Source organism: Platichthys flesus, chromosome 12 (genome assembly GCF_949316205.1).
Source record: "Platichthys flesus chromosome 12, fPlaFle2.1, whole genome shotgun sequence".
Taxonomy (NCBI): Eukaryota; Metazoa; Chordata; class Actinopteri; order Pleuronectiformes; family Pleuronectidae; genus Platichthys; species Platichthys flesus.
Window position 1 is genome coordinate 11,892,668 of NC_084956.1, and position 16,794 is coordinate 11,909,461.

Below are 16,794 nucleotides of genomic sequence, written 5' to 3' on the forward strand. Positions count from 1 at the left end.
GGTTTGCCAGGATATTACACAGCAAGGAGAGAGAGAGGGGGAGAGAGCGAGAGAGAGAGAGACTAAGAGAGAGAGAGGCGGAGAGAAGAAGAGGAGGAGAGGAGGAGAGCTGAGGAGTCTCAGTATTCACCGCGGACTGCAAAGCACACAATGACTGAGTCGGTCGGACACAGCAACATGCTTCATTCTGGATATCTGTTGGGAATTCTCCTCTCTTCATGGGGTACGACTCTTTCTATCTTTCTTTCATGTTTCTTTCCTTTTTTTCTTTCTTTCGTTCTTTCTCTCTTTCTTTCTTTCTTTCTTTCTTTCTTTCTTTCTTTACTGAAAAATCACTTTACTTGCAGGAGTAATAGCGAGCAGTGTAAGGACGACCCTACCTCATGTGATGAAGTACCAAACTGTGACACCTCAGAGGCTGAAGGATCCATCTCTCATCAGTGATGCTGCTACACATCAGGTAACACACACACACACACACACACACAAACGCACACTGTATTTAAACAATCACATTGTGATTAATCTCACTGACGATGCACTAAAGTCTCTCCTGCTGTGTGTGTGAGTGTAGACTTACCCTGATGAACTCCGGTACTCTTTGACAATCGCAGGGCAGAACTACACTCTGCATCTGGAGAGGAACAAGTAAGATCTTCTTTCCTGTGTTGCTTGACACATACTGCTTCAAATTCATTGATCTATCAATTATATAATATCAATAATGTGCTCTTTCCAGGGATCTTATTGCGAAAGACTTTTCTGTGACACACTATTCTGATCAGGGTGCCCAAGTCACAACTTTTCCAGATCTTGGGGTATGTACCTTTGAAACTCTTTCATCACGATCAAACAAACAACAAAATGATCAACCTGCGTAATAATGGACTATAGAAACTTTGATTATAAGTTTTGTTAACTGTATATATACATGATAAACCTAAACCCGGTAATTAGACATTTATTTTCCCTTTCCTTGCTGAAATGGCAGAATACATTTAGTGACGTGGACGATCCAGAGATCTTAAAATCAGATTGCCATACAGCATCAAATGATTATCCTACTACACAGACCACACATGCTTTATTACATTAAGTACAGGATATCCTGTCACACGCAAACCCAGTCCCAGTGGGTTTTTGCTGCAGCCGAGATAACGTCATGTTACATTTTATTTAAGACATGAACGTCCGTTCCTCAGATGTCATGACACATTTTAAAGCATTGGGAAGTTTCTCAACTACAAAGTTCCTCATTATGAGAGATGACACCACATGCTGTCATTCTTGATTTTTACCTGGTAGAGGAATTGACATATAAGGTCATTTCCTCTGACCATGACACAGACATACAGTTACATTCACCCTCAGATCACATTGCAACACTGTGCTCGAGATATTTGTCAGACAAAGAAAAAAAAAGGCGAGAGAGTTGTGAAATGGCTCCTTCTGTAATGAGGTCTGTCTGTCCAGGTTCACTGCTACTACCACGGACACATCGTGGGGGTGGAGGACTCCTCTGCCAGCGTGGGACTCTGCTCTGGAATGAAGTGAGTGATGCTGCATGTAGTTTTGTTCCTCTAATTACAAAAGGTTATTGTTCCTCGAAATTTAGCAACAAATTGAATTAGACCTGTGAGGATTTGGGATTGTAAGTCTCCTGCTGCGACTCATGACCTGCCGTGTCCAATCCGAAGAGACAATCAGTCCCACAGCATCCATTGGCTCCCTCCTGCAGACCATTAAGAGTGAAAACAAGTAACCCAATCCAACTTCTCTAATTAAAGCCGCCTACTGCTGTCTATAGAAAAGACATGCCAGTGTCAAAAGATGTGGAAAGTAAAAACAAACACAACCAGATGGGTATTTTAAGTCTCTGAGAAGAACATAAGCAAAGGAGAAGGATTGTGTGTTTATCCACTCTGAAACTCCTGTGTGGCTCTGCAGGGGCTTTGTGCTGCTCCAGGACCAGATGTACCTGATCGAGCCTCTGGCCGGTCCTGAGGCGGGACAGCGAGACGACAGACACAGCTCCGAGACTAACATCGACGAGGGTCTTCATGCTGTCTACAACTACAAACACCTGAGGAGGAAGAGGAGCTCCTGTTCCCATGGAAACACGACCACTTACTATGATCACGGAGCTAGTCCGTCTGGACTGTTCCAGCTCGGCAGTCTGGTAAAGACACAGACACACAACACTGACACATGCATACACCAGGGTTTGAAACCAAAATACTTTCTTTGTTCTTCGATGATATAATTACTTTATTTATAGAACACTTTTCAAAATCTAAGTAACTCAGTGCTTTAGAAGGGAAGCAAAATAAAACAGAAAGGTCATAATTTAAGGAATCACAAATATTAAAGGACAATATTGAGTTAAACGAAATCTAAAAGACATACAATTCTTTAAACTGAGTTAATGCATTCCTATTAGATAGGTAAAGTTTCAGGCAGTAAGATACTACTGTTCACAGCTGCTCTGTATCATTATCACGATCCACATTTTCACGTCCTGATAATCCTGTATCTGCATCACATTTACAGCTAAAACAAACCAATTCAACTTTACTGGGGATATTTTTGAATTCTATCAACATAAGACCAAAAAGAAATTTCACTTTCAATTAGTTTTAATTTCAGTCAAACAAACTAAGATAAAAAAAGAAAGGAAATTAAAACATGGGACAACAGAGTCAAAACCAGACATATAGGAAACAAGGAAGAGAGACCCAATACATCGTTTTTAAGATTTTGCAAGTATATAGTTAGCTTCAAAATGCAAATATCATTTTCATATTTTACAGTATTAATTCCATATTTGCATGCATCAAAAGGATCCTGTACGATTACCATAGTACTTTTTGTTGCTACGGTACATTGTCAGTAACACTAAACTCAATACATTTGATTACTGGGCTGTATTAATCATCATCAAACAACAATAATTTGTGTCTAACTAAAAAAAAAACACACACACACACACACTAATGTTTAATATTTTGAATGTCTTGTGTTATTCAGAAAGTCGGAGCCCAGACCAAAGACCGTGCAGTAAAACCAAGAACAGTGGAGCTGGTTCTTGTGGCCGACCACACTGAGGTTGGATTTCTGTCTGTCACTGCACATTTAATCATAATGATCTGTAATTCACTTTCCCCTCAAGATGTGGAATGATCGGTTTTATATCTGAGACTTTATTTCTTATAGTTACTGAAGTAAAAAAAAAAATGATCTCTTTTTTTTTTCAGTATAAGAAGTTTGACAGTAAGAAGGCAGTGGAGACCAGGATGCTTGAAATAGCAAACCATGTGGACAAGGTATGTTTGTTTCTCTCTTCTAACCACCTAAAACGATTCAACACTGTTTTGTTTGAACAGCAAAAAAGAAAACCTCTGATGTTGGGAGAAAATGATCCAGGACTATAAAATAAGACCACACTAAAGTTCAAATGAGTATAAAAGCTTAATTTTATGTAATTCCACATAATTTATCCTCTGGACTTAATAGAGCATTCCACCTATTTTTACCAGTCATTTAGTTTATTTGCCTTGGATGCTGAGAGGACTCATTTCCCCCCACAAAGCAGAAACAACCACGTGTCACATCAGACTCGACTTCTCACTGTGAATTTAAATCATTGCAAAACGCTGTCCTGAGACTACCCCGTCTTTCAATGACTGGATGTCGACCAATAACAGAGAATGAAAAGTTCCCTCGCTGTAAAAATCTAACTTTAACTGTGAATCTTCACACCCAAGCTGAACATTTTCACACATACCACACACTCCTCTTTGCGTACTCTGAAGGAGAAGGGCCGACGTGAATGAAGGTGCCAGACCCGAATGTGTCTCCCTGTGTGACAGCATCAGTCGCTCAGTGATTTACAGCATCGCCTGTTTCCAAAATACTGATATTAGCCATTTACCTGATGATTCATTCGCTTTTTTATCATGCTGTGATTAGTTGTATCGCCCTGTGGGTGTCCGCGTCATGCTGGTCGGCGTGGATCTCTGGTCGTACAAAGATCAGATAGAGGTCAGCACCAACCCTGAGCTCACCCTCGGCCGATTCCTCGAGTGGCGTCAGAGGAGCCTGCTGCCGAGGACCAGGCACGACAACGCACAGTTCATCACGTAAGACGCAGGGGTATTGAACTTCCCTCTAATAGAACCTGTCGGAGCTGCGGTCTAATAACATTTAACACTTCTTCATTCAGAGGTGTGGATTTTGATGGGTCCACTGTCGGCTTGGCAAACACCAACGCAATGTGCACGTCTAAATCTGGAGCCGTCAATGAGGTGAATATCACATTTCTCTAGAAATCCCAAGGAAATGAAAGGGAATCATAACATGTTAATGTTCATTATCTATATGTTTATGTCTTTGTGACTCCACTTCTTCTGCTGTACAAACAGGACCATAACAACAACCCAATAGGAGTGGCTTCTACTATTGCACATGAGATGGGTCACAATCTGGGCTTGTCCCATGACACTGAAAACTGTGTCTGTGGCTCCTCAGTAACCAAAAGAGACTGCATCATGTCTGAGAGCGTTGGGTAAGCTCAGTTTCTCACCTTCCCCCTCACATCTACCTCTTCTTCTAGTCCTCTAATATTGACCTCCTCCTCTCTTCCTCTTCCTCCAGACTTGTGTATCCGAAGCTGTTCAGCAGCTGCAGCCAGCAGCAGCTCAGCCGGTTCTTGGAGGAGGTGAACCCGGCCTGTCTGCTGGACACTCCGTCCACCAATCGCATCCACGGAGGGCCGGTGTGCGGGAACGCCTTCCTGGAGCCTGGAGAGGAGTGCGACTGTGGCACTGTGCAGGTCTGTATGTGTGCGTGTTGAGCTCAGACAGGCTGCATGCATAAAAGTCACAGAATTAAATTACTGAATCGTATTTTCCTCTGTCTGCCTCATAGGAATGCAAGAATGCCTGCTGCAATGCCACCACATGCAAACTTAACGCGGGAGCCCAGTGTGCAGAGGGAGAGTGCTGCCACAACTGCCAAGTAAGTCACACTCACTGTGTCCTCTCTAGATGAGGGAAGACACGCTGATACTAAATGTGTAACCATATAGCGAGACACTGTCTGACTGTGCCATCTGGCCGTGTGTGTGTGTGTGTGTGAGTGTACGTATTTCAGTAAGTCGGTACATCACCATCTGTGTTTCTCTCTCCTCCACAGCTGAAACCAACAGGCAGTGTCTGCCGACCAAAGGCAGGGGTCTGTGACCTGGCAGAGTTCTGCACCGGCTTCTCTGCCTCCTGTCCGACGGACGCCTACACCCAAAACGGCCTGTCCTGCAACCGTGGGAAAGGATACTGCTACAATGGGCAGTGTCCTTCACAGCAGGAGCACTGCAAGAGACTGTGGGGTCCAGGTAAAATGCCAGCTTGGTTTAGATCTGCTTTTATTGTGAAACTTCAGGACTAGTACATCTGCAGCTGTTTTTATCTTCTTATGTTTCTGTTCAGACGCTGAAGTGGCTGCAAATGCTTGTTTCTACCTTCATGGAACCTGCAGGAAAACACTGTTTAGCCAGAGATGTTCCAGCAGGTAGGAAACCATAAGTCAAATAGCTCATATTCACATATTGTTGGGCTTTGTTTTATTATCGGTTTGTGTTTTATTTTGTCACAGAGATCAATCCTGTGGGACACTGTTCTGCCGCGGAGGGTGGGAGTTTCCTGTGACATCCAGGAAATCCTTTCACAAAGTCGGAAGTGGGGACACGTGCAACGAAGCGACTCTTAACCCTGAAGATAACTACCCTGCAGATCTGGGCATGGTACCAACGGGGACCAAGTGTGGCAACAACATGGTGAGAAACCTGCCCTTAAGAAAAACCTCCATGGACCACAGAGTGGTGAACAGTGTCCTCAGGGCGTCTTGTCTGTCCTTCAGGTCTGCTACAACCAGCGGTGTCAAGATATCACAAACGTAAAGGCGTACGGGACAAACGACTGCTCGGCCAAATGCAACAACCACGGGGTAAAAAATAATGCTTTAACCTCACAACACTTTGGAGCACTGCAGAATTTGTGACAGCATAACCGAGTGTGATCTCTGACAGGTCTGTAACCACGAGAGTAAGTGTCACTGCGACCCCGGCTGGGCCCCGCCTTTCTGCGACGTGCAGCAGTCGGAGCTGCCTGAAGGTACAAGCTCCACTTCGTGCTCGATACTGGCTTGACCATTTGAATCTCCATGCTTCACACATGACTGTTTGTGTGCACTCCTCTAATGCTGCGTTTTTCACCAAGATTTATTACGTCTCATGGACTCCCACACAATTGAGCTCTGTGCTGATAAACACAAACAGACAAGCAGGGAACTTGGGGATTTCCCCGCGCTGAGTCTGTAGAAATGCAGTAATGATGTTACAGTGACTTTTGTTCCCCGAGATGGTTGACGCGTGCTTGTCCAGGAGCAATAGATCGAATATCATCCTAATCATTACGTGTGGTGTTTGTTTTTGTGTGTTTGTGTGTGTGTGCAGAGACAGGCATGTTGGTGTTCTTTGTCTTGCTGGTGGTTGGAGCACTTCTGCTGGTGGTCCTGGTCATTGGGATTTTGATGTGCTGCATCAGAAAAAGACGACCGGCAAAGAGGTAAAGTGATTCCCACCGTGCGTAAGTGAAGCTGTAGAGACAGAACTCGTAATATTTCCGATATCTAATTTCAGCCACTGTGTTTGTTATTCGGCAGATGGCTCCAGTCTACCTCAGGACAGTCAAACCCGGTGTTCCGGTCGAGCAGCACACGCGACAGCCCCCGTCTCGGGAAGACACTGATCAGCCAGCCCATGTTTGTGGAGTCTTCGGCCACTCAGCCCTGCAAACCTCTGTTCTCTGCCAGTGCCCGACCGCACACTGGAGCATTGAAGCCCAGCAGAGCAGCTCCAGAGGTGAGTTTACCATCTGACCCAACGGCTTCAGCACCAGAGTGGAGATACTCTGACACCGATATTAAATGTGTGAGCTAGACACAACACTTCCACTTGTGGCAGCTGCAGTTGGCATCTGTATCCGTGTCATCGTGGTGAGAAGGTTTTTTAGCCTCAGAAAGTTTCCCATAGCCACACATGGATGACCAATACGCTCCAGAGGTGCTACTCTACAGTTCTAAATTATAAAGGGACTGTTATTCTCATTTAACTGCAAAACTAAGGTTTGTGGTTAAAATACTTCAGAGTCATGGTTTTCTTTTGTTTGGTTTAGTCATCTCTCTTCTTGCCCCTTACAGCCACCGAAGACATTTCCAGCTGTGCCCCAGCCCTCAAAGGTTCAACAGGTAATGTCATCTACTGATCTTTATATTATAACGGATTATTTAAATGTTTACATATTTACAATATTGTATTACTGCTGTCCATATTGTTTGGGTGTCAGCTGTATATGAAGTAGATACATCTTTTTCTTCAGGTTGTGAGGCCGTCCATGCAGCCACTGTCTGCTTCAAGCAAGCCGAACTATACTGAGGTAAAACTGATACAGAACTTATCTCATTTAATTTTCCAGAACAAAGATAGTTTGTTTTGTTAAACTATGTATTAACTGTCTTTTTTTTTATCAGGCTAAGCCACAACCTCCATCCAGACCTCTGCCCCCGCTTGCAACAAAATTGGTACTTGACAACAATACAAGTCACTTAAACAACACTTGTCATATATTTGCATTCATATACTTTTCACTGCTCATTTAAACCCTTTAAAATCTGGTTTCCTCAGATCACCAAGCCAAAGCCTCCGATGCCTCCGGTGAAGCCGAAGCCGTCCGCCCTACCATCTCTGCTGCCTCACACTCAGCTGGTACGTATGCAGACTCGCCGCAACTTCCCCCCCCCAAATCCTCTGCATCCAAACATTCTCAGTGTTATTCGAGGTATTCACGTTTCTGGAGACGTCTGTGGTTTTGGGCATTGTCCCAACATAGCAGTGTGATGAGCCAGCAGTGGCTCACTGTTAGTAAGCACGTAAAGGTCTAACAGACAGCTAAAACACAGATGGGCTGAAATAATAGCTTACACTTAAGATGGGGTTCGGCGGAAGAAAATTGCAGTTGTCCTGAGAGAGACTCATCAACAGTGTGTTTGTTTTCTTAGCTCGCGGGGAGAGCTGCTCTGATGCCCCCCAGCAGGCCCAGATGACACATAACCCAGCACGTGGTTAACACCGGGATCCTCTGACAGAGCCCTGGAGTTCTTGTTCCATCTAGTCGGACCCAGAAGATCCTCTCAGGAGACGCTCGTCTGTTTGACAACGGAAACAAGATCCACCGAAGGATCAGCCATGTTAAGTGACAGAGCTTTTTCCCTCAGCTGCGGTCTCCCCTGAGGATTACAGCCGCCCCGTCTGTGTCTGGCTTGTGTCGGCCTTCCGCTCGCCGATGGAAACCGGAAGATGCGCTTGACAAGCTTCTGTGCTTTAAAAATGACAAATGGCTACGCTGCCATGATGATTTTTAAACAAATCTTAAGGGAAAATACTCACTCTGCCTTGGTCCTGGTACATGTGAACACTTATTGAGGCAATTTGTTTTAATCTAATTTCTATGACTTACTGTTACGTGTCCTTTGGTACTGATTTTCCAAGAAATAACATTAAGGGATTTTTAAACGTGGCACCATCATGGCCACTTTATGGCTGTACCACAACTATTTTTGTACTAACACACGTGTGCTTGATGCCGTTGGACTAAATTATGACCTGTAGCTGCTTTGCTTGGTGCTTTGATCTGATGCGTATTGATTGTAACTCTTCAAGGGATTTTGTACATTTGTATTTTCTATGCAGCAGACATGATTCACTCATGGTGGCTGATGACTGCTATTTTTACACACACTGAGGATTACTGCCTTGGTTTATTATAATTTGTTCTCCCCCTGCAAACTTTGAACTGAAAACATGTTTGTGTATGTTTCTATTTATTAAAAAACCCTTTGATGTCTTTGACGTTGATAATAAAGGTGGATCACCAAAACCAGTCTGTTGTTTCCGTCACCATTGTTTGCGTTGCCATGGTAAGCACGCCTCTAACAACCCGCGGAGCTCACGAGGCAGCTCGGAGGAAAACAGGTCGCATCTTCACAAACAAACAGGAAAACGGAGGAAAAATGAGTCGCGAGCTGAGCGAGGAGGAGCTGCTGGGCTTGTACGCGTGGATAGACCGAATACCGCTGGCCCGGCCGAAGAGACACATCACACGAGACTTCAGCGACGGAGGTAAAGAGGTCGCTCAGCTAGCAGCTCGCAGGAATGGGTCACGATCCATCTCCAGCTGCTCTCTACAAAAGTTCTTCTTGTTTCTGCTTTAACTTGTGACCTGCCTCTCTTCCTCCTCCTCCTCCTCCTCCTCTTCCTCTTCCTCCTTCTCCTCCTGCGCTTCCTCTTCTGCAGTGATGGCTGCGGAGATTGTGAAATATTTCTTCCCAAAGCTCGTTGACCTTCACAACTATATTCCTGCAAACTCCACTCCACAGAAGCTCAGCAACTGGAGCCTCCTCAACAGGCAAGAAACGTCTCCTTTGTCTATCCAAACCGCCTGTGGTGGCTGTGAATGGGAATAATCATAAACTTAATTTAAACGCTACTTATCAATAATCAGGTTTAAAAAGTGCCTCACAGCCATGAAGACAGAGAAGACATGCAGTGTGATTACACATTTAAACGAGTTCATGCAAAAGACAGTGGCTAAAATAAAGCTCTAGAACAAACTGAACTAAAACAAACTAACAATTCTATTGAAGACATTTTTTTATAAAAATGCACTTTGAAAAGAGGACACTGAGATAGTCTGTCTGATCAATAAAGTGATGTATGGTTTCACAGCGGTGGAGCTCGAACAGTGAACGCTCTACCTCCCACCTGCCCTGTCTGGGTACTGAGGGAAACTGCAGATCAGGGATTCTGAGCGGAGCTTTAAGGGATGAGATTTGCCAAGTGAGGCAGTGCAAGGCCCTCAAAACCATAGGGTAACCAGTGCATTGAGGCGAGAACGGTTGTGATGTGGTCATATTTTGTGTTTTGCACAAGCTGGAGGCCTTTGGTTGAACCTGGCTGTACAGAGTCAGGCTAATGGATGACGAATCAGTAAAACAGATTATATCCCACAGGCCTAAATAATCTGTGAATGGAGACGTTATAATAGCAGAGCATTGTTTATGCACTGAAGAAACACAAGTACTTACAAGTACATTATAGAGTGTTAACCAATCTCTGTGTACCACTTCTATAGGGGGAGGATTTGGCAAAGCGTTGGTAAGTGATTTATAAATGAATGTCACACCACACAGACGCCCGTGTGGCAGGGCCCAACAGTCCATCAATGAAAAGCACACATTAATTAATTAGATCTGACTTTTAATTTGGATCCTCACCAAATTCCCCACACTCATGGTCACCCATAGTCCTTTAAATAAGCCAGAATGTTTTCCATCAATAAAAAAACATCTCACAATGTTTAAAAAAGTGATTAAAGAAAAAATAAAACAGGATCCGTTCCCTGATCTGTATTGTACCAAAAGTCAAGAGTTTTTATTGGGTCCATGTCTCATCCGTCTACCAAGATCCGGGGAAATCTGTAGAGTAATTTTGCATAATCCTGTTGACCATCAAACAATTGGAACGGGCTGAAACCATAACCTCCTTGATAATTTTGGGGTAAAAAGTGAAACTTTACCCTCCCCTGACGTGGGACTTCACTGTAAACATGCCGTCCCCATACGGTGTTTATCATCAGTCTTCATCATCAGCTAAATCACCGATCCCTTGTTCCTATTGTAGCCTTTTAAATCACGACCATGTGTGTTTTATTTAATTGTTTCTTCTGTGGACAGGAAGGTGTTTTCCAAGCTGAACTTTCATTTGCCTGAAGACACAGTGAATAGGATTGCACTGAGCACTGCAGGAGCGATAGAGCCGGTGCTGAGCGCCCTGAGGGAGAAGATAGACAAGAAACTGGAGCAGACTGCAGACAACATACTGGTTTGTACTGTATGTTTATGCGCATTCCCTCAGAGACATATATACTATGAGTCACTTTTAGTTTGTTTGTCTGAATGCTAATACCAAAATGTGAATTACTCTGGTCCTCCTCCTTCCATGTGAGTCACAAAGCATCCCTTAGTGTGTGTGAGCAAAGTGTAACTACATTTTAAACCTATTTTTTCTTTTGAAATCAAGGATTTGGAATATTTTGACCCCAGGAAACACCACGAGAGACTTCCTGCAGGTAGAGTGGATTTTGTGTTTGTGCTTTTACACCAAACATTTGTTTGTTTTTGATCCAAAAACCCAATTCAAAAACCAGTATCTTGAAAGTATTCAGATTAACTGATATATGAAAATCCCTGAAAAAATATGATGACTGAGTTTTGACCTTGCTCATGATATATCCATTTTTGGAGCGTATTAGCTGACACAGACAGTCTGTTATCCTGATTGAAGCTGCAGACTCAGAATTTTGACTTTATTTTTAGCTCAGGGAGGGAAGTGGGTTTAAATTTAGAAAGTTTAAAACAGTGCCGTATCTGTTGGTCATCTGACAAACACAAAATCAGCATATTCCAGAAATACTGACGTGATTTATTTTTGTGTCACAGAAGTAATATTCTTCCATGATGCTCTCTGCTCCCCGTCTTCTCCTGTCTGTCCTGATATGTCCGAGGCCGGTTCCCTGCCAACCACTCTCAGTAAATGGTTATCTGTCCCAGAGATAACCGTGACCACACACAGACACAAACATACCTTTAACAACATCAGAGAGGGCTGATTAGAGAATGCCACGACCTTTAGGGAGTGAGTCTGTGACGGGCACCTCTTCCGTTTCCCACACCTAATCTGTCCCTGAAACCACCCTGTAGAGCTGAACCCAGGCCAGAGCCTCCTCCCTCTGCTCTTTCCTCTTCCGCTCAATCCACCTCATCCACTATCAGCTGCACAGCTCAGGTCCTCATATCAGCTCCATCGCCAGATGGCCTTTATCGCTGGCCCGAGCTCAGCACTGCTCAACCGAAAAGCATCCTTATTTTTCTCTTTCTGTATCTTATCATTTCACATTCCCGGGCCTCCACTTTTCTTGTGGTCATCATCACATATATGCCTCCTATCCTCCTCCCTTCAGCCTAGTTGTGTCCATAAGACTTATTGGACGAATCCCTGCAGGTTTCCAGTGACTGATGAGTTTTCAGTCATATTATATTCTGAGAAATGATACGCTCTGGTTTTGCTGTGTTTAGAAATTCGTCAGACTGAAGTGGCTCAGCTGAGAGGAGAGGAGATGAAAAAAGATGATAGGAGAAGACCAAGGAACGGGTATGACAACAAGTTGCTTTTAATTTGAATTAAGTTAACCTATAGCTGTGTTTATGTTCAACAGTGATGCTATGTATTGCTTTTCTTTTCTTTTTAAGTAACCTGCAGCACACAGCACAGTTTGACACAGACATGGACCCAAGATTCAGAATAATCCTGCAGGAAAAAGAGCAAACTGTCACTGCTTTGCAGGAGACTGTGGAGGTAGACTCAAACACATACACACACACACACACACACACACACACACACACACACACACACACACACACACACACACACACACAACACACACACACACACACACAGGAATCTTACTGCTGACTAGTCGGACAGCTGCAAACAAAATCATTTCCCCTTTATGATGTTCAGTGGGGGAGCAGTTTTGTCACACAGATGTGAGTGTGTGTGTGTGTGTGTGTTTGAGCAATATGGGCCATACACTGTGTCATCAGTGGTCAATGAGTCAGCTTCTGCTCAGCGGATATAACATTCCTTTTTTATTTTTGCTTCCGTGGCCACATCTGTACGTCCAGGAAAAGGCAAATAATGACACCACTTTGCAACACCTCAAGTTTACATCAGTGAAATTGGTCACTTTTCGAAACCTGCTCTGGCTTTACCACATCCGATTGCATGTGTGTGTGTTTGTAGATCTTGCAGATGAAAATGAGCAGGTTGGAGCATCTGGTTCACTTGAAGGACATGCGTATTGAAGAACTAACCCGGCATCTGGAGACGTACAAAGCCAACGGCAATCCACGCTGACGAATCCACACACTCAGAATTTGTAAAAATAACTTGTAGACTTACTCCTGTAACACAAACTCTTCTATTGTTAAAGGTAAACAAGTAAATGCAGGTAAACGATTATAGTCCTATTGTAAATGACCGCTAACTTGTTAGTTTATGCAGTTTTGTGATGATGTATTATTTGTGTTGGGTTTAGTTTGTTATTGTTATTCTCCCATGTATGTATTTTGTTATTTGAATTAGTAATTTGTTTTCCTTTTAATTTGGCGACTCACCCCTCATAATTGCCTGTAGCTTTCGCGGAGGGAACAGATATTATCTGAGGAGATATCACTTGCTCCGGGATAATTAGAGACTTCCTGTTTGAGCTTGATAAAATACTTATCAAGACGCTGCACATCAGCGTCTCGACGATTAACCTGTCAAACATCTCATGTTTTAAAAGCTTTGTTCAATATTTATTCATATATTTAATATCCATGATATAGGAATTGTAGTTATTGGCCTTGATGATTAAATATTTGTAATAGTTTTATTTAATTTGTATTAAATGATTATCATATACTTCACGTTAGCATTGAGTATGAATTTACATTTTGTATATGTCCTCCTAGTTTCATGGTGTTTCTACGGTGCAATGTTTGAATGTTGTCATTAAAGAGCCGTGAAGCATCAGTCTGGGACTCTCTGCGTGTTGCTCTGTTACACCTATTATTTAAACGTGTTGAAATGCATCGGTTTATTGTTTTCTTTTTTTAATAACAGTTTTCTCTATAATAGAAGTATTTCCATAGACCTGCAACTGTAGCTGAGTCCCTGTGTTAAACAGTTTTGTTGAATCTGAATGATGTTCTGCTGTAAATGTTTGTCAGTGCCGAACCACTGCAGCTTCCCAGACTGTCTTTTTAAATACAAGCAGTGTGTTTCAAAGAAGCAGAACAGAGATATGACGCCAAAGACTAACTGACCAAATAATATTCAAAGTTGGGTTTATACGCCGACTCACTTCCTTCAGAGTCTAAAATTACTTCAGTCATTTTCCACAAAGCTCTTGTTCCGGTTGAAGTGTAAAGACTGTTTAGAGATTAAAAAAAAGAAGTAATTAATGATTTTATTTCCCTCTGTTATAAGCTTAGGCTTTAAGCTGAGAGATAACAAAAGATAGACAAACACAGATCCCAGTCTGTGTCGGTTGTGCCGGTTACTCAGTATTTTCAACTTAAGACCCAGGGAGTGTGTGTCGGTCAGTGGTTGTCAGTCCCTGAGATGTCCTCTGATCTTGCCCCCTCTGTTGCTGTAGAACAACAGGAGACAGAGGACCTGCTGGGCTGCATCAGGGGCAGCCGATCTCCTGCTGCTGCTGTGACCGGTATATTGATCGCCCTCATATGACCAAAACAATCACTTTGAACGGGCTCCAGGCAATTTATCTCAACAGATATCAAACAGTTCTTTAAAATCTTTCATCTTTATGTTGGCATAGACCTCAATGATGAGACGTATCTGTTCCTGCTTAACTATTTTTAGGGCCTGAGCACTGACAGGCACTGCAAGACAGTGAGGCCCTATTAAAATTGTAAGGATTATTATTATTACTTTTCAGGTTAATTAATTGGCTTCTTGAGGGCTTACACATGCTCAAATTCTTACCAAAATTTGCAGAAAATTAGAAAGGGGTGAAAATTTACTTTTCATTTAATTTCTTTATTTTATCAATTTTTGGGGTTCAGTGTCTTGCCAAGAACACTTTGATACACTTGGGGAAGAGTGGGGATTGATTCATGTTGGAGAACAACCACTCTACCCCCTTTGCCAAACTGCCTTTATACCAACATTAAGGATTGGATTACCTTCTCATTCACTAAAGAAACTAAGCACAGGAAGAAGATGGACAAATTATTGTGTGTGTGTCTCTGTGTCATTCTATGCTGCTTTAAATACACATTTCTGAGAAAACCATTGTATTTCATACTTTGGTACACATATTTGACAGCCTTACTTAAAAGTTACTTTTATATTTTTGGGATTTTAGATAATTTAACATGCTTTAAAAACCGTGTTAGAGAATAACTCAGTAGTTTCCAACCTTGTCTTCTGACGCCTTACAAGAATCATAGTGTGGGACACATTTAATTTAATATAATTATGAAAATTCATGCAAAACCTTCTAGTTTATATTCAGTGATCAAATAAATGACATATTGTTCCCATCAACTAGTACAAGGAGTAAGGGTCACTCATTACACATTAATCAATACAAACCTCCGGCCTCCTGAACTTTTAATTTGAAGCCGAGCTGTCTCTCTGTTCCCCTCTGGATGTCCTTGTTTAAATCTGTTTTTCAATGATAATCTTACGACAGATAAGAAGCCATTACGTAGCAAATGCATGTGACTACTTCACGGTTTCTAAATGTCTCCTTTCTTGTCCGTCCATACTTCAACGCAGCCCCGGAGTTTTCAATCTTAAACTGTGGCCACTAGATTCCAGTTGTCTCAGCTACAGTAATGTGTTTTAAAAACAAACCATAGTAGTGTTGATGTTTCCTTTAGGTAACCCTGATTACATCATCATCTATCTGAATAACAACAATGTCCAGAATATTCAGGTGAGGGCACTGGCGTTAGCACCTTTCGCTAAAAGCTCAGGAATCTCATTTGTCCTTTTCTTTTTTTCTTCGTGTGTGGCACATCTCTTTGATCCTGAGATGTTTCTCCTGTCTTTATTCAACTTTCCTGTCTGATGCGTTCTACATCAACATGCTGACTTATTCACTGTGAATGTTCCTGCTGTATTCTCACATGGGCTCACCCAGACATTTTACCCTGGGCTTGACAAGGAAAAGTTCCATTCAGATCAACTGACTCAGACTTTTGCGATCTCCCAAACAGCCCCTTTGGAAAATTTCAGGAAAATGTCCAAAGTACAGTTCATGTCAGAAAGAAGCTTAAAACTGGGTCGTCAGAATTAATCTTTTTTATTTGGCACTGGAAATCTCTGGGGTAGCAGGGATTCCAGACGTAAATATGATATGAGCAGTGATACTTTGGAAAAAACTAAACAGTAGTTTTGTGGATTTAGCCTCAGGGTAACCTTGATGACATCATCAGGGTTATTTGCCCTGAAGGAAGCCCTGTTCATATCCCTTAGAAGATTTCATGTTATTACAGGCTGAGCAGTTACTCATCATGAGTAAACTGACCTGTATTAGTAAAGTTGAGGGTTTGGATTGATAATAGGTGATCGCCGCAGAAACCTTGAGGAGGTCAGGCAGATCTTTGATAAACAGCAGCGGTGAAGCTTTTTGTACACGAGAATCACACACTCACACAGAGAATCGGAATGTGAGAGAAAACTGAGCAGCTATTGATGCTGGCGCGGTCTCCTGCTGATGAATCATATTCAGAATCATGGAGTTGCTCTGGGACTGGATTTACTGTAGTGCACTCCGAGATGAGCGACCACACCCTTGAATCTCTGGCGAGGCACGAATCCAGGCAAGAGTCAGGATCTGGTGATTCAGGGACAGAAAGGAAGGAAAGAGAAACGCTGGCTCAACCAGACCTGACCTTGACCTGACTTCCTCAGGCGGGAGGGTGAGGGGATTAAACTCGCTGACTTTGTAACCCAGACACGAAATCGGACCTCCCGTTTAAATAAGCGCCACTAGACATCCACATAAACTCTCCAGTTATATAAACAATATGAGGAAATGCTCA

At 42.8% G+C, this 16,794-nt stretch overlaps 2 protein-coding genes across 2 annotated transcripts; both read left to right on the plus strand.

The window, feature by feature from the left end:
- Positions 1–113: 113 nt before the first annotated feature.
- adam8a (ADAM metallopeptidase domain 8a) lies at positions 114–8,985 on the plus strand. The gene is made up of 25 exons (XM_062401658.1): positions 114–223; positions 348–460; positions 575–648; positions 740–818; positions 1,474–1,550; positions 1,948–2,179; positions 3,028–3,105; positions 3,255–3,323; positions 3,970–4,139; positions 4,223–4,304; positions 4,422–4,564; positions 4,654–4,831; positions 4,927–5,016; positions 5,194–5,389; positions 5,484–5,565; positions 5,650–5,830; positions 5,914–6,000; positions 6,083–6,167; positions 6,509–6,620; positions 6,718–6,916; positions 7,255–7,302; positions 7,434–7,490; positions 7,585–7,635; positions 7,739–7,819; positions 8,113–8,985. The coding sequence occupies exons 1-25, from the start codon at positions 151–153 to the stop codon at positions 8,155–8,157; spliced, it is 2,682 nt and encodes an 893-aa protein (XP_062257642.1). The 5' UTR covers positions 114–150; the 3' UTR covers positions 8,158–8,985.
- A 61-nt stretch (positions 8,986–9,046) lies between these two features.
- On the plus strand, positions 9,047–13,734 carry spef1 (sperm flagellar 1). Its single transcript, XM_062401660.1, has 7 exons — positions 9,047–9,232; positions 9,407–9,518; positions 10,846–10,993; positions 11,192–11,240; positions 12,247–12,322; positions 12,421–12,526; positions 12,977–13,734. Exons 1-7 carry the CDS (start codon positions 9,124–9,126, stop codon positions 13,088–13,090), a joined length of 714 nt encoding a protein of 237 aa, XP_062257644.1. The 5' UTR covers positions 9,047–9,123; the 3' UTR covers positions 13,091–13,734.
- The last annotated feature ends 3,060 nt before the right edge of the window (positions 13,735–16,794 follow it).

Bases quoted from the DNA above. Each gene is read 5' to 3' on its own strand.
- adam8a (XM_062401658.1), top strand. From the start codon at position 151: ATGACTGAGTCGGTCGGACACAGCAACATGCTTCATTCTGGATATCTG. The intron at 3,106-3,254 runs GTTGGATTTCTG...TTTTTTTTTCAG, and splicing joins TTGTGGCCGACCACACTGAG to TATAAGAAGTTTGACAGTAA. The intron at 4,832-4,926 runs GTCTGTATGTGT...TCTGCCTCATAG, and splicing joins GCGACTGTGGCACTGTGCAG to GAATGCAAGAATGCCTGCTG.
- spef1 (XM_062401660.1), top strand. From the start codon at position 9,124: ATGAGTCGCGAGCTGAGCGAGGAGGAGCTGCTGGGCTTGTACGCGTGG. The intron at 12,323-12,420 runs GTATGACAACAA...TTTCTTTTTAAG, and splicing joins AGGAGAAGACCAAGGAACGG to TAACCTGCAGCACACAGCAC. The intron at 12,527-12,976 runs GTAGACTCAAAC...GTGTGTTTGTAG, and splicing joins CTTTGCAGGAGACTGTGGAG to ATCTTGCAGATGAAAATGAG.